At 42.6% G+C, this 23,154-nt stretch overlaps 1 protein-coding gene across 3 annotated transcripts; it reads left to right on the forward strand.

Moving 5' to 3' along the window:
- The first annotated feature begins 15,999 nt into the window (after window positions 1-15,999).
- spaca6 (sperm acrosome associated 6) lies at window positions 16,000-20,279 on the forward strand. Of its 3 annotated transcripts, none has more exons than XM_069536897.1 (9): window positions 16,000-16,391; window positions 16,493-16,579; window positions 16,798-16,869; window positions 17,089-17,112; window positions 17,232-17,309; window positions 17,919-17,998; window positions 18,869-19,061; window positions 19,588-19,768; window positions 20,145-20,279. In XM_069536897.1, the coding sequence occupies exons 1-9, from the start codon at window positions 16,178-16,180 to the stop codon at window positions 20,215-20,217; spliced, it is 1,002 nt and encodes a 333-aa protein (XP_069392998.1). In that variant the 5' UTR covers window positions 16,000-16,177; the 3' UTR covers window positions 20,218-20,279. The 3 variants fall into 3 exon arrangements, with proteins under 3 accessions (XP_069392998.1, XP_019948376.2, XP_019948375.2); XM_020092817.2 differs by having other exon boundaries at window positions 16,006-16,391; window positions 18,905-19,061; XM_020092816.2 differs by having other exon boundaries at window positions 16,021-16,391; window positions 17,919-18,022; window positions 18,905-19,061.
- The last annotated feature ends 2,875 nt before the right edge of the window (window positions 20,280-23,154 follow it).

A 23,154-nucleotide genomic window follows, 5' to 3' on the forward strand; every position in this document is an offset into this window, starting at 1 on the left:
ATTTGGACTCATGGAAAAAACATTAGAACAAGCATTTAAATATAAAGGGCATTTTCTGGGGTAAAGGAAACTACAATTCATACAATTTAGATGAGAGGAACTAGTGAAAACCTGAGGATTATTCCACACAAAATTTACACACTGGAGCTTTAAGGTGAAAGTAGGACAAGAATCACAGAGACAGAAACCACATCTTTATCAAGATTTATGAAGTTTTTCTCAGCGTTAAGTTAAAGATAAAAATTAACTCCTGAATTTAATCTAAACCAGCCTTTGATTAAACTTATCTACATTAGAAATCAATGCCACTCTCATATGTGTCTGTTAAAATGGCAATGGACAATATTTCCTGGCCAAGAGTCTATCAGCTACTACCAACAGCCACACAGGAGACAAAGGACAGGACTATCTTGGAATAAGACAGAGGACAGAAGAATGCTCACCAGAGGTAGAGAGAATATATCATATGTCTATAACTTAGTTTATTTATTTATTTAGTTTATAATAGACACCTGAAAGCAGATAGAAATAATTTGTGGCCTGTGTATTGGGAAAGCAAACTGAGAGTGATGATTTTATAATTTTACAAAATGAGAGAAACTCTGCGATAGAGAAGGTGATAGATGAAAATCAACGGACATAAAATATGTTATCATCATGTCTGTGTCAGCTTCGCTGGATCGCTTTAATGAAGGCGGAGTAAAGCACCCAGTTCATAAATATCTGCAGATTTTTTTACTGATCGACCAGCTGAATGTCAGTTTTGACCTCTCACATCTCTTAACTCTGACCTTCAAGTGAACCATGTCGCATGTTCTTACATGTAAGGCCACAACGAGTATGTGGTTAGCTTAGCTTAGCACACAGACTGGAACCAGGGGGAAACAGCTAGCCTGGCTCTGTGTAAAGTTAACAAAATCCAGCAAATTAACACGTTTGATCTATTTTTATTAATTCCATATGAAAAATAAATTATACATGTCTTAATTAGTGAGCTTCAGGGGTTTCACCCTGAACTAGTTTCTTATTTACTGTACAGAACTGAGAATGAAATGGATTTTTATATCGAACTATCACAAGATATTTAATAATTTGTCAACAGAAATTTTGATTATCAATTCATTCATTTGATTTTTAACAAGGACAATTTTACAGTTACTGATCTCAGCTTAATTTGAAATTTTTGCTGATTTATATTTCAAACCATAATGATGGACTTGACATGTATAGCTTGAATATGTATTGGTGTTTGGAAAAAAAAATAGCAGTTGAATCACTAGATGTTGTCATAAAAAGTGTTTATAGATCAAGTGGTTTAAAGTGTCACTAGTGTCCTCCGGCGACATATTGATAGCATTCACAGGCCTCTCCATTATCCTCGGCGTTGATGCACATGCTCCGCAATGGCGTCGGAGGTATCAGCTGCCCACGTCACACAGCGACACCCTCGAGTGTGCCAGCTCTCCGGTGCCAGACAGAGAGGAGGAGATATGGGTGCAGTGTGAAGACAGAGGGGGGATAGACAGATGAAGGCGTAGAGAAACAGGCCGTCTGAGAGGTACAGAGACAAGTGGGTGAAAACAGACGGAGAGAAAGAGAAAGCGTTTGAGGGAGGAAGAATGGGTTTGATGCTGGAGCAATGGGAGGATAAGAAAGAAAGGAAGGTGGAGGGTAGGAGGAGGTCTGTGTCTGATCTCCTCAGTGGATCATTAGAGCGTGAACCTCAACTCTACCCAAGCAACAAAAATGAGTCACTCTCATAGCAAGTATCAACTGGTGCATATACATTACACATATAAAATATCATAAACTCTTACAAGATTCAAGAGTCGGGAGAGGAGGTAAAACTTGGCGGCTTTTCTTTAGGCGGCGTGAGTTGTCAGGGTCACATCTGTAAGATGAAAAGAGAGGCTGGTTGCTTCCACACAGGGATGGAAAGGTCAGGAAGTGGCCCCAGCACAAACACCAGACTCATTGTTCAAGTTCAAGGTAACTCTGAATGGGGGTTTCATCCAGTTAGCTCGGCCCTCCGTCCTCCGACAAGTCGCCTGATAAGTTGGCTGATAAGTTGCTGTTTTTTTAAAAGAGGCGTAATTAGAGGAAAACACAGCCTGTGGCGACATCTGAAGCTGGTGTCGTGCTGTTAGAACTTTAAACTGATTATGTAGTTTATTTAATCAAAGTCTGGTTGGGCAGAGCATTTCCTGCGTTTGGTTTAAAACTAGCTGCAGAGTATGTTTTAAAACGCAGTGCATGTGCTCACACATGGCGCGTGCTCAGGTGCGCCCACTCTCTGCCCTTTCAGACAATGAACAAGGTCACAGCCAGAGGGTCAGATGTCAGGGGCAGAGTTTCCCCTCCTCCACCTCCAGCAGTCTCCCTCCCTCCCTCCCTCCTTCCTTCCCTCCCTGTTGTGTCTGTTCAGTCGTCAGCTCCTCATTAACTCCTCACAGGGGATTTCCTGTTCGCCTCCTTCGCTTCCCCCGGTCCTGTTCAAAATGGAACGGCGTATTAGCTCTTTTTACAAAACATGAATAATTAAATCCTTCACGGTTATTGTGACGAACGTGCGAGCGAAATGCCAGAGAGTTGTAGCTGTACGAGCCGAAGAGGGAAGAAGGTAGTCAGAGCACGACTAAAGCAGCCACAGTGCCAAAACCTTTAGGAAGTCTGCGTCTGTAATTGATGACTTTGTGCTCTCACTGAGTACAGTACACACACACACACACACACACACAAGCACAGGCACATAATTCAGAGTGTGACTCACCCCCTTTAACAGAAAGTCAATAACAATACAGGAATGATTAATCAGTCCCTCCGTGGCCCCTCCCTCTCTACTCACCACCTTCCACTCTCCCTTCCCAGCCCCACTCACCCTCTCTCAGCTCAGTATTGATCTGAATGCATTTGCCTCCCATTTATCCGTTAGCCCCCCTCCCCCATCACGTACGCGCTGCCACTGCATCGAGCGGTCACAAAGAACCTTTTTACACAGGAGTGTCTCCCCGCGCACACAGACAACACGCCTGCGAGTGTGCGCATAGCAAGCAACAGCAAACACACACCGCTGCAGCGTGCACGCCATCTGATACTCTCATAGGTACTACACATAAGTGCATTGCACCGAGGGATTTGGCTGGATTATTCTGGAGTGCAGATTAGAAAGGTCCTTTTCATAGAGCAGGTGCGCTATGTATGTGTATTCTTGTTTGTGAGTTGCACACACATTAGACTAAATACAAGGCGGCATTCTTATAGGTTTAACTGACAGCTCATTTCACCCCCCCTCCCGCTCGCCCCCTTACTATTCTGGTTGGTGGCACACAGGTTGCCATGACACCAGACTGTTTTGTCTGCCCTTTGACCTCTTTAAGGGGTACTGTGGTCAATCAGGCATTACATGTGAGGGGCAAATAGAAGGGAGCAGAGGGAGGGGGCTGCATTTCCTCTGTAAAAATGAGGTCCAAAAGGTTCCTCTATACATCCGCTTTGTTCAGAGCAGAAGGTGGGGAGCCTCCGACAGGCTCGCACTGAAACAAAGACACATGTGCACATACAGGCATGGTAGCGCTCCGCAAGGGCAAATGAACTAGGCTGGAGCTCCCAGGGGGTGGGGAGTTATTATGCTCATTGTGCAGTCGGCCAGCCAAAGCTGTTTGGCTCCTTCTTTTGAAGTTATATTTATCAAACCAGAGCAGGAGGCTTAGCACTCCATGCTGGCGCATCTCTTTGTCCACGCCGCAGAAGGCATGTGTGCATCGAGATGGCTTTCAGATATCACGATTCAAACACCCGCAAAACGATTACCGGAACAGTCTCACACAGAAAATTAAGTCTGAAACTGAATTTATGTTACACTGCCACTAGTAACGTCCTTCCCCGAGACCTTCAAGCTGTGAAACGCTGAAATGATTATTGAGTTATTCTTAGTCATTTCCTCAGAGCAAAGTGTTCACAATCAGCTCGATGCTGATCATGTTGGATAAACATTTATCACCGGCAGAACAAGAGAATGAAAGAGAAACATTTGTGTGTCTTAAATGAGCCTCATTATCAAGTAATTTACTTTGCATGGGTGAGTAATGTTTGTCACTGTTGCACCTTTATACTGAAAGTCACAATTCAAAAAGTTCGACAGTGAATTATCTCACATGTTATTTTCATTAAAACGGATTGCTGCTGTTTGATTCTGTCTTTTACGATGATCCTCTTTCTTTCTGCAGTGGACACTTATGTCCCAAATGCTGACATCAAAGCACTTATTTTCACTAGTATGTCCACCATGTGTGTTGTTCCGCGGAGCATCTCTTGAGTCTGTGTCTTTTCTTTCCCAGTGACACTTCAGCTGTTGCAAGCACTGGACCTGTGACCTTTTGGTTAAACAGTCTTTCTATTGACATGCAACAGCTTGTCTAACCACAACTCTCTCTCTCTCTCTCTCTGTGTCTCTCTGTGTCTGTCTGTCTGTCTGTCTGTCTGTCTGTCTGTCTGTCTGTGTGTCTGTGTGTGTGTGTGTGTGTGTGTGTTTCAGTCGACCTCTGCTTCACATCTGAGAGACACCTGGCACACTTGACACACAAGTCATCTCAAGGTACCTATTTTTCCATATAATTCCTTTCACTTAAACGCATCTCACCATATTTTAAGTTTTCATTGTTATTTTAAGGGAAATAAAAGCTGAAACAATAATATGGAAATAGTTATTATAAGATTATTATAAGGACCTTCAGCCTTTTGTCTAGAATATTTCCCTTTTGTCTCGATTTGTACTTAAATTATTGGGAAATAATACATCTAAAAGGGTAATTAAAAGTTATCAAATCATGTTTATCCAATTCAATGATTGCTTTCACTGACTCTGTAATTTCTGGAATTAGATTTGAATGCTTAGAAATTGAGATGATGATAGAATGATGGTATTTTTGAAGATACATCCACTTTTTAAGTTGGATGCTGACGTTTCTTATTGTTATTCGGCAAAATAAGAATAAGGCATTTTTATCTCACTACCATCACACACACACCTCTCATCTAATTTCTAATCAACACGTTCTACTATCATGCATCTGATTGGAAACTTTGAGGGGGGCGGAGCCACACAAGGCCAGGCACACACCAATCCCAGCATATGGAGATTGACACTTGTGCCATAGCAACAGTTTGGCTAGTTGCCAGGCTGTTGGGGTTGCCAGGCAAGAGGTTCCCATGGCAACATTCGTTTTGCCATCTTGATATGTGAGCCTGGCGTCAACCAAAGCTGATAAGTGCAGAATAGAGGATTGCTCTCACCTGGGAGAAAACACATGCATATTTCAGCAGATCAGGACATTATGCTCAAATGTTATTAACATTGCAAAACGACTGCGATGTTTCCCTCAGCCCGGGACGCTGCATGCTCCTCTGCAAAGCTAGACCATAGCAGAGGTAAAATATTACGTACGATATTAAAAATTGGCTGGAAACTCTGGAAGCAGCGCACACATTTACCATCTTTCCATTTTCCCTGAGTTACATCATGTTCATTTCATCACCTACAATCACGGCTTTGAAAGTGAACTTGTTGTGCTGAAAGGTAAATATGTGATTTTGTAACACACTTCAGAACTGTTGCAAGCTGTGTGTATGTGGACGACGATCACGCATGAGAGGGGTTTTCAACTTGAAGTAAGGCCGCTGCATTTAAATATCATCCCAGTCTGTTTTTTTTTATTAGTGGAGCAGTCTTTCGCTGCTTAGACATTCAGACAAGCCGACTGTAGGGTGGAGTGAGCAAAGGAGAAAGAGAGGTAGAGAGAAGGATAGCTGACAGTGGCACAATTACGCTGCATTTCTGCATGATTTGACTGCGAAGATATTGCAGGGGAATAAAGCAGGCCCGTCAGCATGTGAGCGGGTCAGGAGAGGGGTTTGAAGACAGAGGGTGGTTAAAAGTGTAAGAGGCGGGAAACGGGGGGACCCATGAGGGCTGAAGCAGAGAAAAGGTTGAGCGAGGGAGGAGAAGAGAGCAGACGAGGGGGGGTGCACTTCGGGACAGGGGAGGGAAAAGGGAGCAGCAGAGAGAGGAGGATTAGCACTCGAGATCCCAAAAAAAGCAAAGAGGAGGAGGAGGTGTATAGGACACAAATTCACCTGGCAACCTTTCTACAGCCACACCAGCATCTTGCCAGATTCAAGGGTTTTTTAAGATTGGATCTAGTTTCTACCTCCTCTCTCGGACATTGTGAATTCATAGCTGCACAGTTCAACACGAGGTCTGCAGAAAGATAGGTGCGGCCACCGCGACTCTTTGTGTCCTGTTGTGTTTCTTTGCTGGAAGGTGGATGCCTCAAATCCCACAAGCTAGTGTTTCTATGCAGAGAATGCAGAGCCCCTGCGTACTGCTCGCTTCTGTCGGTGTCGTAGATTTGCTGCATGAGTTTTCATTTCTTCAAAGCTCTGAATCAATCGTCCTGATTTTTTATCGCATTTCTGTTTTGATCAGGTGCCGCTGGAACTCTTGAAATGGCATTTACGCGGCATATCATCTTGCCCCAGTTACGTCTGAGTGTGTGCTCGGTGTAACACAACACTCCTGGCTCGTAGCTGTTGGTATGCAGCCTTGTGCCAGCGAACGTGGTACTGCAGCACCACCACTGCTACAGAGAGGATCCACAGATCTGAAAGAAGGGGGTTTTTTTGTTTCATAGTTTTTTTCCCACTGTGTTTGACGTGAGGGAAATTTCAGTTTGACGGCAGAGCAGAAGTCGCCCAGATTTAGATATCACAGCTGACAGCAGACTTGATGGCGATGACAGTGTTATGGCAGATGGCATTTAACTCCAATGAAATCGTGACAGCTAATAAGTGGAATCAGACAGCTGACTGGGATGAAATGCAGCAGCGTGTAAATGTTGGAGAGTGCAGAGCCAAACATCATTTAATGAGTTGGACTCAAATATAGCTTCATGGTGATTTTTTTCAATCCTGAGCTTATTGGATTAGGACGTGATGGAATTGTTTACTGATAACATTCAGTATGACTCAATACTAGAACACTCAAACCTTGGTTTTTCTCAATCAGTTTGCAGATGTCAGTGCTGCTCTGTTGCAGAGTCCTGTGGCGTTGAAATGCACAAATGTCGAGTAAAGAAGTCAGTTTGCACAGCCACCAGTAGAGGGCGGTAACTCCTAAGAAATGGAGAGAGAAGACTATGAATGAACATGAGAATCTAAGCCTCTGAAGTACTCACAGCTGCGTGAGCGGCCTTGATGTGTGGAAACACATTTTCATAGCTCTGTTCCAACATTGTCAAACTTCAGATCAACATCATATCTTCCTGTAGCACATTTGATTAGATCAGCCTTTCTCCTCCACCAGTGTGTTTGTAATGAATCTACTGTTGGTGCTTGCACAATATGTGCACCAGCTCTGTGTAACTTATCTGTAGCTCATCCGCTGCAGCTACAGGGCACTTCCATATCTGTGGCATCGATGCCACTGCAGCACTCAGCGTGTTAACCCTCCTGATTCGGTCATGATTGCAGATTCATACCTCTCCACAATTCATCTGCTCAAAAAACGTGCACAAATAGACACACAGCACGATCTTAGCTCAGTGGGAAGATACCATGACAGCATGAAGTGGTTCTTTAGCACAGCAAAGCATGCGGCAGACAAAATGAAACAGGTAAATTCCTTTTAAGGCTGTATCTCGATCTCAAATAGCTCGATAAATGATTTCTTGAGGATGTGAACTATTTGACAATATTAACAACGGCTACATTCGAGTGAGGTGTGAGGTGAATGGCTGACTGATACACAGAAGCCACACCTGTGTAGGCTACAGACTACGCACACGGACACCTGCGTCCTGCTGGCGAAGAACTTGTCTGGAGAACAGCTCTACAGTCTGTGCTCTGCAGTGTGAGGTAGTTGGTTGTATGGTTTCGCATAATAAACAGCACGGAGATAACTGTACAACCTTCTAGCTTTCCCTGCGGAGTCACTTCTTGCCACGTCTAATGTACCCCCAGCAGAGAGGTAAGTAGAGGATCTCCCAGTGGTTAATGACACGACACGTCCTTTTTCAGCTGCGACGCCTTTTATCCTCTCACAAGGTCTAATCAGATGCGCTCCCCACGGGCAAAGCCTTTCTGACTTCTCCATGGGCTCGTGTGTCCTTTTGTGCACAATATCTGTAGCAACTGGACGTTTTTGTCAGCAGGGCCTACCGCTGCTTGATGGGCTGTTGCTCGTGCTCCAGCGATCAGTGGCTCCCACTGCAGCAGCTTCAAGACATCTTACTTTGTGGTCAGATGAGGGGCTGTACGCAAAATATTCATGTGGAGACGGCAGCTGAATGATTTATCTTGTTTTTTTGTTTTGTTAATATTTTCTTTGACTAAGAAAATACTGCATTACCCTCCCCCAATGTCTCAAGACAGTGTGGTAAGCAAATGGTCTAAGAAAAATCCCCACCACTCCCTCTTGGACCAAAGTGAAAATAATACTGATACAGACACAGGATTGTTTTCCTCTGCATATAAATACATAGGCAACACTAACTAGCAATCCAAACTTTCAGACCCTTCCCCCTTCAACAAAACAAACAAATCATTCTGCTCCCCTCCCTGCCAGTAATTTTCATATGGTCCCTAATAAAACACAATGTAAAATACATGAGATTACCACATGTTTTATACACAACCTCACTATGGAAATCACAACAGGTAGAGGAGCAAATGTCTGTCCGACATTGTTCTTTTACCCACATGCTACTTCTACTATTACTACTACTACTTTCATGTTACCACTTTGTGCAGTCCACTGCATCCACCAACAGACACTAATTTATCCAGTTTCATTACCCCACAACCTCGCCCTCCTCCCATCCCCTCAGTAAGTCAGACTAGGGGTTGAGACAGCAGCCATCTGCAGTGCGTTATATCCAGCTCTCCTCTCCTGGAAGGGGGGAATTGTGCTGATTCGGCACTGTCAGTCGCAGCGTTCTTTATCATCCACCGCACCATGCTGCTGTGCTGCCAGAACAGACAGCTGAATGTCTGACAGTTGCAAGGTGTGCAGGGTAAGGATAATGTCTGCTGGAAGAAGGGCTAGCAGCCCTGCCTCCTTCTCTCCTCTTATACACCAAAGATTGTTTACACCAGCGTCCTGTTATACTTGGCTCCTTTTGCAGCCTGGCAGATGCTGCACACTCTGCATATGTGGGAGCAGATTGTTACACTAACATTCATCCGCCTGCAAGTACGCTGCTCGAAAAAGCTTCTTTCAAGGTTGGAACCATGAGTAAAACACCTCGACCTCTCCCAGTAGAAAAACATAACAAGCCGGTCTACACTGTTTTTGCCTTTGTGAACACACACACACTAAGTTGTTAAAACATGTGTGATGAGTAGGAATTTGCTGCCAAAGATGTTGTCTCCAGGTCTCCCGGGATGTAACGGCGAACTAGAGCATCCCGAGACCGACGAGGCAGACATCATCCCAGACTGATGATGTCATCCCTGTGGAGCACTCCCAGTGCTTTGTCTCACAGTGGCACTGCAGAGTGCAGCCGCAGGCACACACATACACTCACACATACATGCACACCCACACAAACACCGACAAACACACACACCTGTCTGTGACATTCTGTGTTTGTCACTCGGGTTCGGAGACAGCTCATGCCAGAGAGAGCGGCTTTTCCTTGGTCTTTGAGGCAAAATGGCGCCCAGCTAGCCGCTGTCTTAGAAAGCTGTGCTCTAATGAAGTCTGCTTGCAAGAGGGCAGACAGAGGAGAGAAGGCAGACACTCCTGCACTTTATAATCCATTCACAATCGCAATCTTTGTGCAGTAAACCTGCAACAATTCATCTTAGTGACATCAACGTAGGATCAGTTAGAATGCATGTGCTGCACAAGCACATATTGCAAAGGAACTCGCATTCAGTGCAAATGGACGGTACAGTACACGTGGAGCACATATCACAGCAGATCGAGGAAGCACATCAGCCTGTTGTTTCTATGCAAATTTAGGTGGCATGGCATTAGAGTACAATTGCGGCTACGGAGGAGGATGTGAAGAGTCCTGTCGTGCATGGGAGCTGTGAATAAGACAGTCACACAGAATAGGATCAAAGCAGGGAATAAATTCAGCCGTGCAGAGTATGTGTCTGGAATACCTGCTGCTGAAGTGACACAGTCGTACAGAGGCAATGTTGTTCCATCATGAATATTCATGATGTATTATGAATGTATAGTGTGGTGTTTTTTATTGTAACCTACATTTCTGAAAGGTTGGATCCTCGTGTTGCATATTTATGAAACATCTAGAAACCTTTTGAAAGAAGGTGAAGATGAGTTTTTCTTTTAATCGATTCTCATTACTACTACATTACTAGTGTTTGTGGAGTTTCAGATTGAGGGGCTTTTAAAATGATCACTAAATGTTGCAAGAGATGGACGCACTCACTCTGTAATTTCTGTCAATTTTATGGCCTCTTTTTTTGCTTCTGCTAACTAGTTATCCATCAAGGAGGCGTCATTACAGGCCTCAGTCACCACTCGCTGCTTCAGGCCAAGAACATACAAAGTATTTCCTCAGCCAGCTATAGCCTCATTTGCTCTGGATGTGTGACACATCCGTGATACTCTCTGTTGTACAACACGGTCCGAACACTTCAGGGCCATCAATGATGCTTACACATCAAGTGTGGTGTTTATGCTCCATCTCGCTGAACAGACAGCAAATCAGTAGCTCTAAATTAGATTTACTTTCATTTCTGAATTTCCCTCAGGGCCGCATGATTCTGTTATCCAACAAACACGACTGCAGCGCTCTGTCCTCACAGAGAGCAGCACAAATATTAGAGTCAGACTGCCCGTGGAGCTGTGAACTAACAGAGCAACCACGCAGAAATATGAAAACGCACAGAAAAAATACAATATTGCAAGTTTCTTTATTGAAGCATTTCTCAGTTTATCAACGTGTTTAAACAGCCTCTGTTTCTGCACCATGCATTGGTTGCACCAAGAAATTAACTCTGCATCGTCCACCTCCAAATTTCCAATCTCTACAATCAAATTGCGTTCTTGTAATTGGTAAAGTTTTCCCTCAGCGGGTTGATTTAGTGCATTTGATTTCGCTCCAGCTGCAATCTACAGTTGTGCTCGAGCCCGTGCCATAAATCCTCTAATCAATGTGATGATGGTATGATTGGTGTACACATAGGAGGAGGCAGTAATGTCAGCCTCTCAGGTTCATGAGACTCCTGGGCTTCATATTTTCTCTCTATTCTCATCCTATTAGAGATTCGGACCCTCCCCCTCCATCCCCCACTTTCTGCTAGCCTCTCTGCCACCACCTCCACCCCTCCGTCTACCCCCACTCTCCCTCTCTCTCGCTCACACACACACACGCACAAGGTCCCTCTCTTACGGAGACACACATAAACACACACGCACACGCATGCACCCACTGCACTCTTATTCACTCCCTCTTTCCATCTCTCACACGTTTACACACAGACACGTAGCTCACAGACTGGAGTGTGTGTATGTGTGTGTGTGTAGAGGGGGTGGGTTTACTGGGCTAGTAGAGACGTGAGGCTTGGAAAAACGTGAGAGGGAAAAAGAAGGAGATGGAAGGCTGACGACCAGAGAGTGTAAAAGAGGGAGAGAGAGAACGGAAGAAAAAAGACTTTAAGGTACAAAGAGAGTCGACTGGAGAGCGTGAATGCAGCACGTTTGGTAAATGAGTTTGTGTGTGCGTAGTCTGTCATCCGTGGTGCGTGAGTGCACAAGTAAGGAAGCGTTTTCTCTTTCCTTTTTTTTTTCTCTCATTTGCAGCTTGGTGTGTTTGTCACGGCAGCCCTGCGGAGACAAAAGGTGAAAAGCTGTATAGATGTTGGTGTTAGTCAGGTGGGTTGGTAGAGAGTAGAATAATGGAATCAATACTATTGTCTGTAACCTACCTGCCGCTGGGCTCTCTGTCTGGCCCCAGCAGAGACCATCAGAGAGAGAGAGGGAGAGGGAGGGAGCTGAGAGGAAACACAGATTCACTCTGAGCAGAAAAGAAAAGAAGACGCTGACTTGAAGGTGAATGTCTCTTTTATTTAACATTTACACTCACCAGGTGAATGTACTTTAAGGGTTTTATGGTTTTTATGCAAAGGTGGCATGCATTTTTATCTGAAACTTTTTCATCAATAATTCTGTGCTGCTGTGCATGCATTTCGTGCACGCATGTGTGCACAGTCTCCGAGCTGAATACATTTGCAGTACGAATGTGTGTGTATTTGCATACGCTGAAGAGTCATTCAATTAGCATCTCGGCTGTGTGTGCTGTCGACAGGTCATGTCTATGTTTCAGGTCTGATTCGCATCTTGTTTTAATTCTTACTTATCTTTCACACCTTGTTTGTAAATCTCAGATAAACATTTGACTGATTATATTAACATTTTTGAAGTTAATAAAAATAGCAGCTGTCAAGGAATAGCAATGTTTTACAATATGTATTTACTCCGGCTGCAGTTGTAACGCATGTGTTCAACTCAGAAACGTCCATTTCTATCTTTGTGCTTTGACCGTTTTGCTTTACTGATGCTGACATGAACGGAACTATTTTAAAAGTAAAGCATCCTCCATTGCAGACAATTCCATAATTAATTTCCAGGTGAGGTTATAATCGATGTTCTCCTCTTGTCCGATCCAGCTGCCACATCTGTCTCACGCGACATTAACAAAGACAATCTAAACATCACACCATCTCATTTTCCCAAATCCTGAGGCCTGTAGCTCATGTCAGGTCCACCTGTGGGTAAGACTTAATCTGCATTAATGCAGCTCGGCTTGATGCAGGACGTGATGCAGGCTCATTGCACCTTTAATCAAATTCACGCTGAGGTGTTCTACATGATGAAAACATGTCTCCTGCGACAGATGAGTCACAAAATGTTCTAATGCCCCTTTTACATCACATGAACATATTCAGTCTTCCCCCAGTCAGCATGTGTCATTCTCTCTGTCTACCGGTGGGTGGCATCGGCTTCTAATATTTCTACGCAATTAATTTTCTTTCTTTTGTCACTAGAATATTCAGGATGTTTTACACTGATTATTTTGGACTTTGACTTGAGTCTAAAGTGACAATATTTGATTTCATTTACAGGTGGACTGATGTCGTAGATGCCCTCCCTGTCCTGCTCTTCATCTTCGTCTTCGCAACCATTGCAAACTGTTTTAATCATAACTGGTAAGTAAGGACGCAGATTCTCTCCTGCTCTTAACACTAGACTGATAAAATATAGCCTGACATAGTAATAATGAGTAATGCATGAGGGGATTTTCAAACCTGGAAGAGCCATGCGACTTAAAATGTCGGAATAAATGTGAACTATAAATCCCAGTGAGTTAATCTTCATAGATTTATCAGGAAATAAACTTTTCTTTTTCTTTTACAGAATGTTGTGGATCTCGTGTCTAGAAAATGATCAAGAAATAAAGATAAATGCCCCTTTCCAATATTGATATGTTACGTTTTAAGATAAATATTTGGCTATGTTTGTATAAAGAGTTTTAGTTAGGATACTTGTTAGTCATTTTTTTGGAAGGCAAGTTAAATGAAAGCCTGTTATAGTTCTACTATTATCTTTATTACATATGTGTGAGATCACCGAGCTCTGAACAGCTAGACTCAGTATAAGCTCAATAAGTCCCATTCAAAATACCCTCGTCATTTACCAACAGTTTAAAATACATTGTTCCTCTTAATTGATTGCGTCTCCCCCGCAATGTGCTCAACTGCTGCATTGCTGAGCTCATTAAATGTTGCTCAGCAAAACAAAAGACGATTGTGGGGGAAATGCAGACAAATACGTCAGGATTATGTTTTAATTTAACTGATCGGTTTTGCTTCTGATCTGCAGCAAACCAGGGAGACCGCTCGCTGCTGCAGAATCCAAACGTTAGATGAGGTCATGTCTTTGTCTGGGTGCAGCGACTCTGCGGTTCCTATTTTTTAATACGTTTCATCTCACCGATGTTTCTTTTTTGCACATTCAGTTGCTCTATATTTAAACCCGCCCTGTGTATTTTAATTTCACAGTATGCCCCTCTGTCCCTGAGACCCTTAACCTGTGAGGTCAAAGCAGGTCACAGGTGAGGTCCTCGGGAACAGGGCTGCATTCAGTTTCAACGTCCCGTAAAAGAGAAGAAGTTTGTTCAAGGTTTTCACATGATAAACGTCTGTTCGATATTTAAACCACTGATGCCTGTTAGTATCCAGCTGTATGTCTCCTCAGACTGATTCAGCATGTTTTCCTGTCATGTCATGATCGAGACGCGTCAGGTTGGACAAGAAGACGATGATCCCTCCACCTGCTGCACAGTCGCTCTCAGGGGGCCAACCCTATTGGCTGGCTTTGTGTTACAGCCCTCACTGGGGGCCAATAGGAAGACAGCCAAGGGTTGTGACCCCGTCATATATCACCTTCAGTTATTGCTACATCATGTGCATGTTTGCATATATTCATCTTGCTGTGTTTTACCTGTGTATCTTAATAAAAATATGATAAAGAAACGTTGTGGTGATGTGTGACTTTATGAAAAAAACAATGTCTGTCTGGTACCAAAATGAGACCACAGGTGTTACATTTGCAGTCTCACACTTTTCCTTGAAGTGTGCTTGAAGCCCCGGCTCTGTAATATGAAGTATAATAGATTATATTCAATTAATTTCATTTGTACAGCGCCAAATCATAAAATACATTATCTCAAGGCAATTTACATTGAATGTGAAGACCCTGAAACCCAACAGTTCCCACAATGAGACAGCACTTTTGTGACTGCGGAGAGAAAAAAAACTCCCTGTATCTTGTGACGATAATTCCTTTTCTGTTTTCTGAATGAAAAATAGTGTGATTCTGCACATGTCCTATTTTCCTACACATTGATTCAAACAAAGCTGTGAATGAGCAGATTTGATGCTTTTGCAAATGCGCTGGGCATGTATGAAAAGATTGTGCCTTTTTTTGTCACACACATGCTGCATCCAGACACAATGAAACACTCTCACATGGACACACACACAAAACATATTTGGGATTTTCCATGTCCTGACTCGCTGTCTGACTTTGGCAGTCCTGGAGCAGACTCTTGCCTAATATTGATTGGCTTGTCTGTGTGGAGACAGATGAATGCATTAGTACCCAGCTCACCCTGCCATTGGAAATATATTAAGTTCATGTATTAGGCACCCTGTCTGGTTGCCATGGAGATGCACCGGGAGTGAGGGACTTGGGGGGGAGGATGGGAGAGGAGTGGGGGATACAGGATGTGATGAGGCAGTCGACTTGATTTGTAGTCCTGCTCCCTCTTCCTCTCCCCCCTGCCTCTGTCACTTGTGTGTCCTCTCCTCCCTCCTGCACCTTTTCTTCTCGCCCTCATTTGATTGTCTTTTCACCCTGTAACATTCTCTCTCCACTACTTTTCAAATTTTCTAAACTCCACCAATGTGCACTTTCACTGCTCACTATTGATTTTGTCATCCCCTTTGGTTCCTTTTTTCCTCTTTTTTTTTTTTTTGGGGCTTTCACGCTCCGTCTTGTCATCCCTGCACCACCAGTCTAGACTTTTATTCCTCGTGGGGTTTTTCTCCACGTACTGTACATAAGCGTGTAACTCCCTCTTCGTCTGACTCCCCCCCCACCACATCCACCCCACTGCCGCCTCCCGCCTTGGCGCGCTCCATCTCTGTGCTCTGCAGTAAAACTGGTGCATTGAGGCAGCAGGAAATGGGGAGTAGAGACAATAGAATGGAGGGAAGTGTAGAGGGGAGTCTGATGCTCTCCTCTCAAACCCAAGCATGTAGGATAAAAACACTTTCACAACCTTCACAATTCCTGTTACATGCACACAAAATTCAGATTCAAAGCTTTATTTTGTCAGATCCTGGAACACAAATCTTTGGAACTTCTGTCACTATGAGACCAGGATTTGAATAAAAACTGTTAACACACACACCTTTGTTTCTAAATAAAAACTGTTAACACACACACCTTTGTTTTTAAATAAAAACTGTTAACACACACACCTTTGTTTTTAAATAAAAACTGTTAACACACACACCTTTGTTTTTAAATAAAAACAGTTTACACACACACCTTTGTTTAGTTGGACACTTGCATTGGAAAATGTGCTCCTCTGCTCTGCGGCTCGTGTGTGTTAGCTTGCTGTTCGGCACCTCTCTGAGCTGCTATCAGTGCTTCGTTGATGTGCAGGACAGTTCTCGTCTGTGCTCCGGTCACATTCTGACGGAGCACAACATTAGAAACGTTGGTGCCTGCTTCAGGAAGCTGGACCATATGTTCAACCACAATGAGAGGGTGATCGAGGCTGGCAGAGTCGGTGAGGCAAATTATCTTACAATAAAAACAGTAAACCATGAAGCTCTAAAGACTATTAGTATTGGCAGTTGTTTGTACTGTGTGTGATGTGTGTCCTTCCAGGCAAAGGTTATGACAAACGGCTGAAGGAACTTTTGGATGCAGAGATCCTGCCCTTGGTTGAGGAATTCGAAAACAAACTGAACGATGGTAACTAACCTGCTGCTCTGATTCACACATAACTGCAAGTAAATGAGTCTTTAGAGCGTTGGAATTGTTAAGTGAGGTCAGAAACGGAGGGAAGGTAGAAATGAGAGATTTCAAAATGATGCCCTGAAGGACACAATTCACCAGGATGTGTTGAGCCAAATATTTCTGTCTTCTTCCTCTCCCTCCTCCTCCTCCTCCCCCTCCTTTCCATCTATCAGACACAGTGTATGAGGAAAGGTTGCAGACAGCAGCAGACAATTTCATCGCAGCTGCCTCCAAACTGCCTAGAGGTGAGACATGGTCTCTTCCCCTCTCCTCCATCTTTTCATCTATAGTGAGGCCTGGATTAGGTCATTACGGCTCCATCTGATCCCTGTACTCGCTCTGTAATAAAGTACTTACAGCCTTTCAAGAGCTGTGAAGACTACAGACGAGCAGGCTGAACAGATGTTTGTAACAGTCGTCTGATCAAAATTAAATGTATTAACTGTCTTTCATTCCTTTCACAGTCTCTGGATGTTTCCCTCCATGTGGTCAGTGCCTTTATTCTTTTCTTGGTCTCTTCAAAATCATAATTTCTGTTATACCAAACAAAGTACTGCATATGAATCCATACATCAGCCTTACAATATTAGTTTTCTCCCTTCTCCAGGTTTCCAGAGTGAAGGTGCAGAGTACAACTGTGTTACCTGCCAGTATGACAAATGTGAATTCCCTCTCGACTGTCCAGGTGAATATTCGTAATAATCTGCCACACACACACACACACACACACACACACACACACACACACACACACACACACACACACACACACACACACACACACACACACACACATTGGATTACAGATACTGTTACATCACAATTTTCAAGTGGGAAAAGAGGGTGTGCTAATCCAGACTTGACACATCCTTACATAACTATATTTTCACCTTTATAAGCATTCACTCTTGATCATTTAAATGCTCCTCTTCTGATCCTTGAAATGCTCTTAGCGGAAAGTCGGGATTTGAAAAAGAGACCGAGGCAAGGTTTTATTTTCACACATTATAATGTATCTTTTGCTCAGAGCCCCCAAGGTACTCTTTAAGTACTTGGCTTCTTTATGTAAGGTGACAGTTGACTCCCACACATGACGGTGTTCGTATCAACCCCGTACAGCACATCCACTGTGTAGCATATCATCACTTTTACTTCACTCCTCAGAGACCAGGCTTAAGTATTATCATTAAGGAGGGCTCAGACCGCAAGAGCTGTCCCCCTGTGAATGTTATCTGCGTGTGTGCGACTGTGTGTGTGTATCTGAACTGTGTGGGTGGCTATGTGTTTATTTCAGTTCAAGAAATTAAAGTAATGGAGAACAGCAGGAGCCGAATGAGGTGCGACGTGCCGTTTCACCTACCAAACGACATGGAGGTAATCTGGAGGTTTGCAGAAGAGGTATGCACATGTTGAACTAGAATGGCACTCAGTAGAAGTCATACATCCCCTGAGGCCCAACAGTGCTTTTATGAAATCACATTTAAAGGTTCAGTGTGTAGGATTTTGTGACATCTAGTGGTGAAGTTGTATGTCGGAGCTGTATACCCCTCACCTCACCCTTCCCTTCCAAACATGAATGTGATCCTGTGGCAACCTTCAGTTGTCATAAAAAATCAAAAGGTGTTTAGTTTCTCCAGTCTGAGCTACTGTAAAAAACATGGCAATCTCCGAAGATAGGACTCGATCCCGATGTAAATATAAAGTATTTAGATATAAAGGGCTCATTCTGTGGTGTAGAAAACAACAAATGTATTTAGAAAACTTGTGAAAACATAACTTGGATTATTTCATATTCCATTTCTGCCAATAGATCCCTCTCACCTGAATCTTACACACTGAACATTTAAATTCACTAGTTCCAAATTTTTATGTCTGACCTTTTTCATAAAGATCCCTGAGAGAGAGTGAATCAACGAAAAGGTTGAAAAATGCCCAACTTGCAATGTTTAAGGAAGTGAAAAACTACTGTTAGGTATTCAGAATATAACTGAATTAGACACAGGCCTCCCGCCTATCGTTCCAAAACAATAGTCGAGGGGTTAATAAAGTTACACAAGAATCTCTAAGAAACACTCATTTAAAACTTCATATTATTTTATTTTTCAACCAAATATAAGATAACAAGCTGTACTTAACGGTGACAGCACTCTCTTGTCACTCTCAGCGCGTAAAATATAAAAGTATTGCTCTATTACTGCGTCATTTTTCTAGTCGTATTAAATCTGCCGTCTGTGATCCCTGCAGTCAGTGCATGTGGACTCAATGTGTTTCTTACGGCAGGTGAAAACGCAGCTTATGGATCAGTTTAAGGAAGTGACTTCAGGGGTAGACAGGCTTTATTCCATCCCGTCTACCAGCTTGCAGCATCAAGGCACCTACCTGTGTGAGATCTATTCAGGCCAGCGCTCCATAGTGAGACTGTACTTCTATATATCAGGTAACAAGATGCACCACTTTTGAGGGAAAATAATTGAAATATTGTGATGGATATTTATCACTGGGAGTTTCATTTGAACTAAGACACAAAACAGCTCCTTTATACTTCAGATGAAAATCTGCTCAGAGGGGTCAGAAGCAGCAAAAGTGCAATCCGGAGTAAATATATTGGAGTGTGGAAGAATTGATGCAAGTCTCATCTGTATTTTTTAATGTTTAATGGTAAAATCATTTTTAGTTGTTGGAATAATGTATTCTGTGGGTACCGATTTAATTTGAGTTTGGGTGTAATGTTTTGGGAGATAACACATAAAAGTAGATGAATGTATTCTCCATGATGTCTTCATAGGTAATTATAAAACACTGGAGACAAAAAGGGGAAGCAAAAACGCAGCTCATTAAATACCTGCAGAATACTTTTTTTTTTTTTACAGTAAACCATCATTTTTACATCTTACTTAATGTGAGTTCCAATCACCCCCTCATCCCATCCACTCATCATCCCTCCCCCGCCCCTCTCTCTCTAGTGACCCCCCAGGTTGTGGCAGGCCACACAGAGCTGCAGGAGATGTTCGACCTGTCTCTTCTCCCAGGAGGCCGGTTACTCCCTGCGCCTGGCGGTCCTCCTCCCCGCCGCCTCCTCCTGTTGTCACCGCTCCACATGGCCTGTTTAACTGCTCTGCTGCTGCTGCTGTTCCTCTCCCTCGGGTAAAACATGACAGCGTAAACTGCATGGAAAGTTTGAATGCAAGATGCCATATATTTATATATATATATATATATATATATATATATATATATATATATATATATACTGTATAAATGACACACTCCTCATTTCTGTGTGGGTTTTCTCTGGGTACCTCATCTTCCTCCCACAGTCCAAAGACATGCTGATTGGGTTTAGGTTAATTGGACAATCAAAATTGATTGTAGGTATGAATGTGTCTGCAAGGTTCCTTCCATGTTGGCCTTGTGATGATGAGCTAGTAATATATGTAGATTCAGTTTTTGGATATATTCATTTCATATATTAAGTTTATATATTATTGTCATATCTCCTTCTTTTCTTTGGCTGCTCCAGGGCTCTGCATTTGTCAATGGTACCCGAACAAACAAGTCTGATGGACGTGAAGAATCAAGATCCTGAGAGTTAGAAAGTTGTGAAATGTTGTGAATGTAGTGAAATTAAATAATTTCACCAGGCCTCTGTTTCCAACACAGTCTTACGTCATTGCTTTAGAAAAGCTGTTAGTGACGTCTTTCCACCACTAGAGGGCAGAATGAGCGCCTTTATCATTGGTTCTTCTTTGTCAGTGGTGTAAAGAACAGCTGCCTCTACATTCAATTGGAGGTACTTTTTATGCTGCTTGACACAAATGAGGGCTCTGTTTTAAAAAGTCATGAGTAAAGTCATGAGGAATAATAAGCCACAAATATAAATCAAAAATAAATATAACTCTGAATATGAAGCACATTTCGATGATAACATTTTTTTAAGCTCTTTATCTTGGTACACTTATCCTCGACTCTTAATCCACTAACTGTTTCATAAAAACGTTTAAGAAATAAGATTCAGTTAAATGTGTCAAATGAAAAAATGTCGGAGACATTTATTCCCAACTTTCACCACCAACATGAAAAGTGTGACAGTTCTTGTCAACAGCTGTGCTGGGTTACAGATCAGTGGCTTCTCTGCAGGCCAGGAAATACAGAGCAGCTAAAGTTAGACAGTGAACAGATCTTGTGGGATGATAATAGTGATTGTGATGCAGTATATTGAGGCTGTTTTATGGGCAAAGGGTCACAAATATGATTTCTTTGCATTGTGATGTTGTGGATGCTGCAGTGCATTTTGTAAAAGGTGTGGAAGCAATGGAAACCAGTATTGGGAGGAATGTTGAATGGAAATTGACTGTTTTTACAGTATAGAGCTTTTCTATTTTACACGACAAGTCACATTCACAAACACATTTTCCATCAAATAGTCACATTCACACTCTGACGGATGATCATCATGGTCAAACTGACATTTAGATAAATAAAGAAATATATTCTTTGTTCCTCTCGCCTGTTTAAAGCAGACAACCAGCTGAAACAGTTATTACTTCTAGTGACCACAGGGAGGCACCACACACACACACACACACACACACACACACACACACACACACACACACACACACACACCTCATCACCTCATCACCTCATCACCTCATGCCAGATATGTCATTTGAAGAAACTTTGTGTCATGTTGCTGTGGGACAGAGAATATTTGGTTACTAACACGAAAAAGAAAAACATCAGCAAAAACAGAACATGTGATGGGGAAGTCATTTAAATGGAAATAAAAAGATTTCAAAATGCGACACTCCAGTCATGCTGTATATTTGCCAATATGTTTAGAGAAAACCTTAAAGCCGAGCGCCTCACCCAAAGCTCTCTGATGTCAGAGTCTGCCTTTGTGGAGTGATTGGCAGAAGCCATTAAGCATTACATAACATTGTACTGTAGGCTCACCTTTGACCTCTGGTGATGATTTGTCTCTACAGTGACCCAAAATACAGATAATTAATTTTCTCTTCTGTTTAGTGCTTGAATACTTTGCTTCTCCTTCAAAACAGGAGTGGTGGGCTACACCTGCCTGTACCGGGTCAGCGTGACTTTCACTCAAACACTCCACTTGTTCTGTCACACAAAGTACAAACCATCACATGGACAACAGGCATGTTTATACCCCTCACACACATAATTCTATGTGAGTGCTTGAAGTGACAAATATCGGCCAAAGGTTGCCAAAAGAGTCAGAAGAAAAAGTGATTACATAAATAAACTTGAACGATCAGTGGAAACCATACGTCCTCCAATGTCCAACAATCCTCTTAAATTCAACCAAGCTGACCAAAATTGCACACAGGGCTTATTGAAATATTTGTGATATATTTAAATGTATATTTTGAAAATATTCTAGGAATATTCTGTTTTACATTGTTCTTGAAAGCATAAAACAAAGAACTTTTCATTTTTTCCAAAATAAACACAAAAAAGTGGCAGAACAAAAAATAAACTATGTTCAAAACAGTTTTAAACCAGAATGGTATTCAGTAGAGCTCACACCGCCACCAAGGCCCAACAGTCCAAATTTCACACACTCATAGAAATCCGTTTCCTAAATTTGTTTTATTTTTTGATCAAGATCCATGAATTATTCCCCGGAAACTCACCGAAAATAAAATTCCTTATTGTTCGTTTGTGGCACTGCGTTCAGTAATTTTGCTACGTAATCCTCCTGACAAAACAAAAAACTAACAGGTGCAAAAACATATCTTCCTTGGCCTGAGATAATAATACACTTTACATAATAGATACATATCTCTTTCCTTCTATGGCTTGGAAAGAATACATTAATGCTGACCTTCTATTACTCTCACAAATCGTTTATGTATGTGACATGTTTTTTAAAACCAATAAATATCTTCATCAAAAACTCTGTAAGACACCAGACAGTCAGTGGAAAGTAGGAAAGGAAATGTTGTAAGAAATATGGTTTGTACTTTCTGAAATGTACAGTTTACTTTATGTCGCTCCTCACTGTAGTTTCTGACTGGGAAATGTGTTTAGATATGTGTGATGTCATCAAAGGTCAAAAGATCGAGCATTTTGTTGACTTCTGTCCTTTTGTCTCTCCTCTCTGTGTTAGCATCCAGCGGTGACATGTGTCCCACCTGCTGCAGGTTTTCTTTTACAAATGACTCTTCACATTTTTCTTTTACTGTGTTCACAACTGAGACACGCCTTCAAACCGAAGCCTCTTCTGAACAGATCCCACAGTATTTCCGTTGAATTGACTCCTCATTATGCCGCCTTTCCTCGTTTGCACTGAACCGACCAAACACATTTCCACCCCAGCGTGGGATTTTAGATGGCGTGCCAGTGTTCAGGAATCAGAGGCGTGACGTATAACACCACAGCATCTGTGTCTGTCCCACAGAGGCAGCTCACAGGAATGACTTGGCTCTGTGACTAACTCCAATCAGAGATGGAGCTACTATGCTCCCCCATTCTGTGTTTCTGTTCACAAATTTTTTGTTTTT

Source organism: Paralichthys olivaceus, chromosome 13, assembly GCF_024713975.1.
Source record: "Paralichthys olivaceus isolate ysfri-2021 chromosome 13, ASM2471397v2, whole genome shotgun sequence".
Taxonomy (NCBI): domain Eukaryota; kingdom Metazoa; phylum Chordata; class Actinopteri; order Pleuronectiformes; family Paralichthyidae; genus Paralichthys; species Paralichthys olivaceus.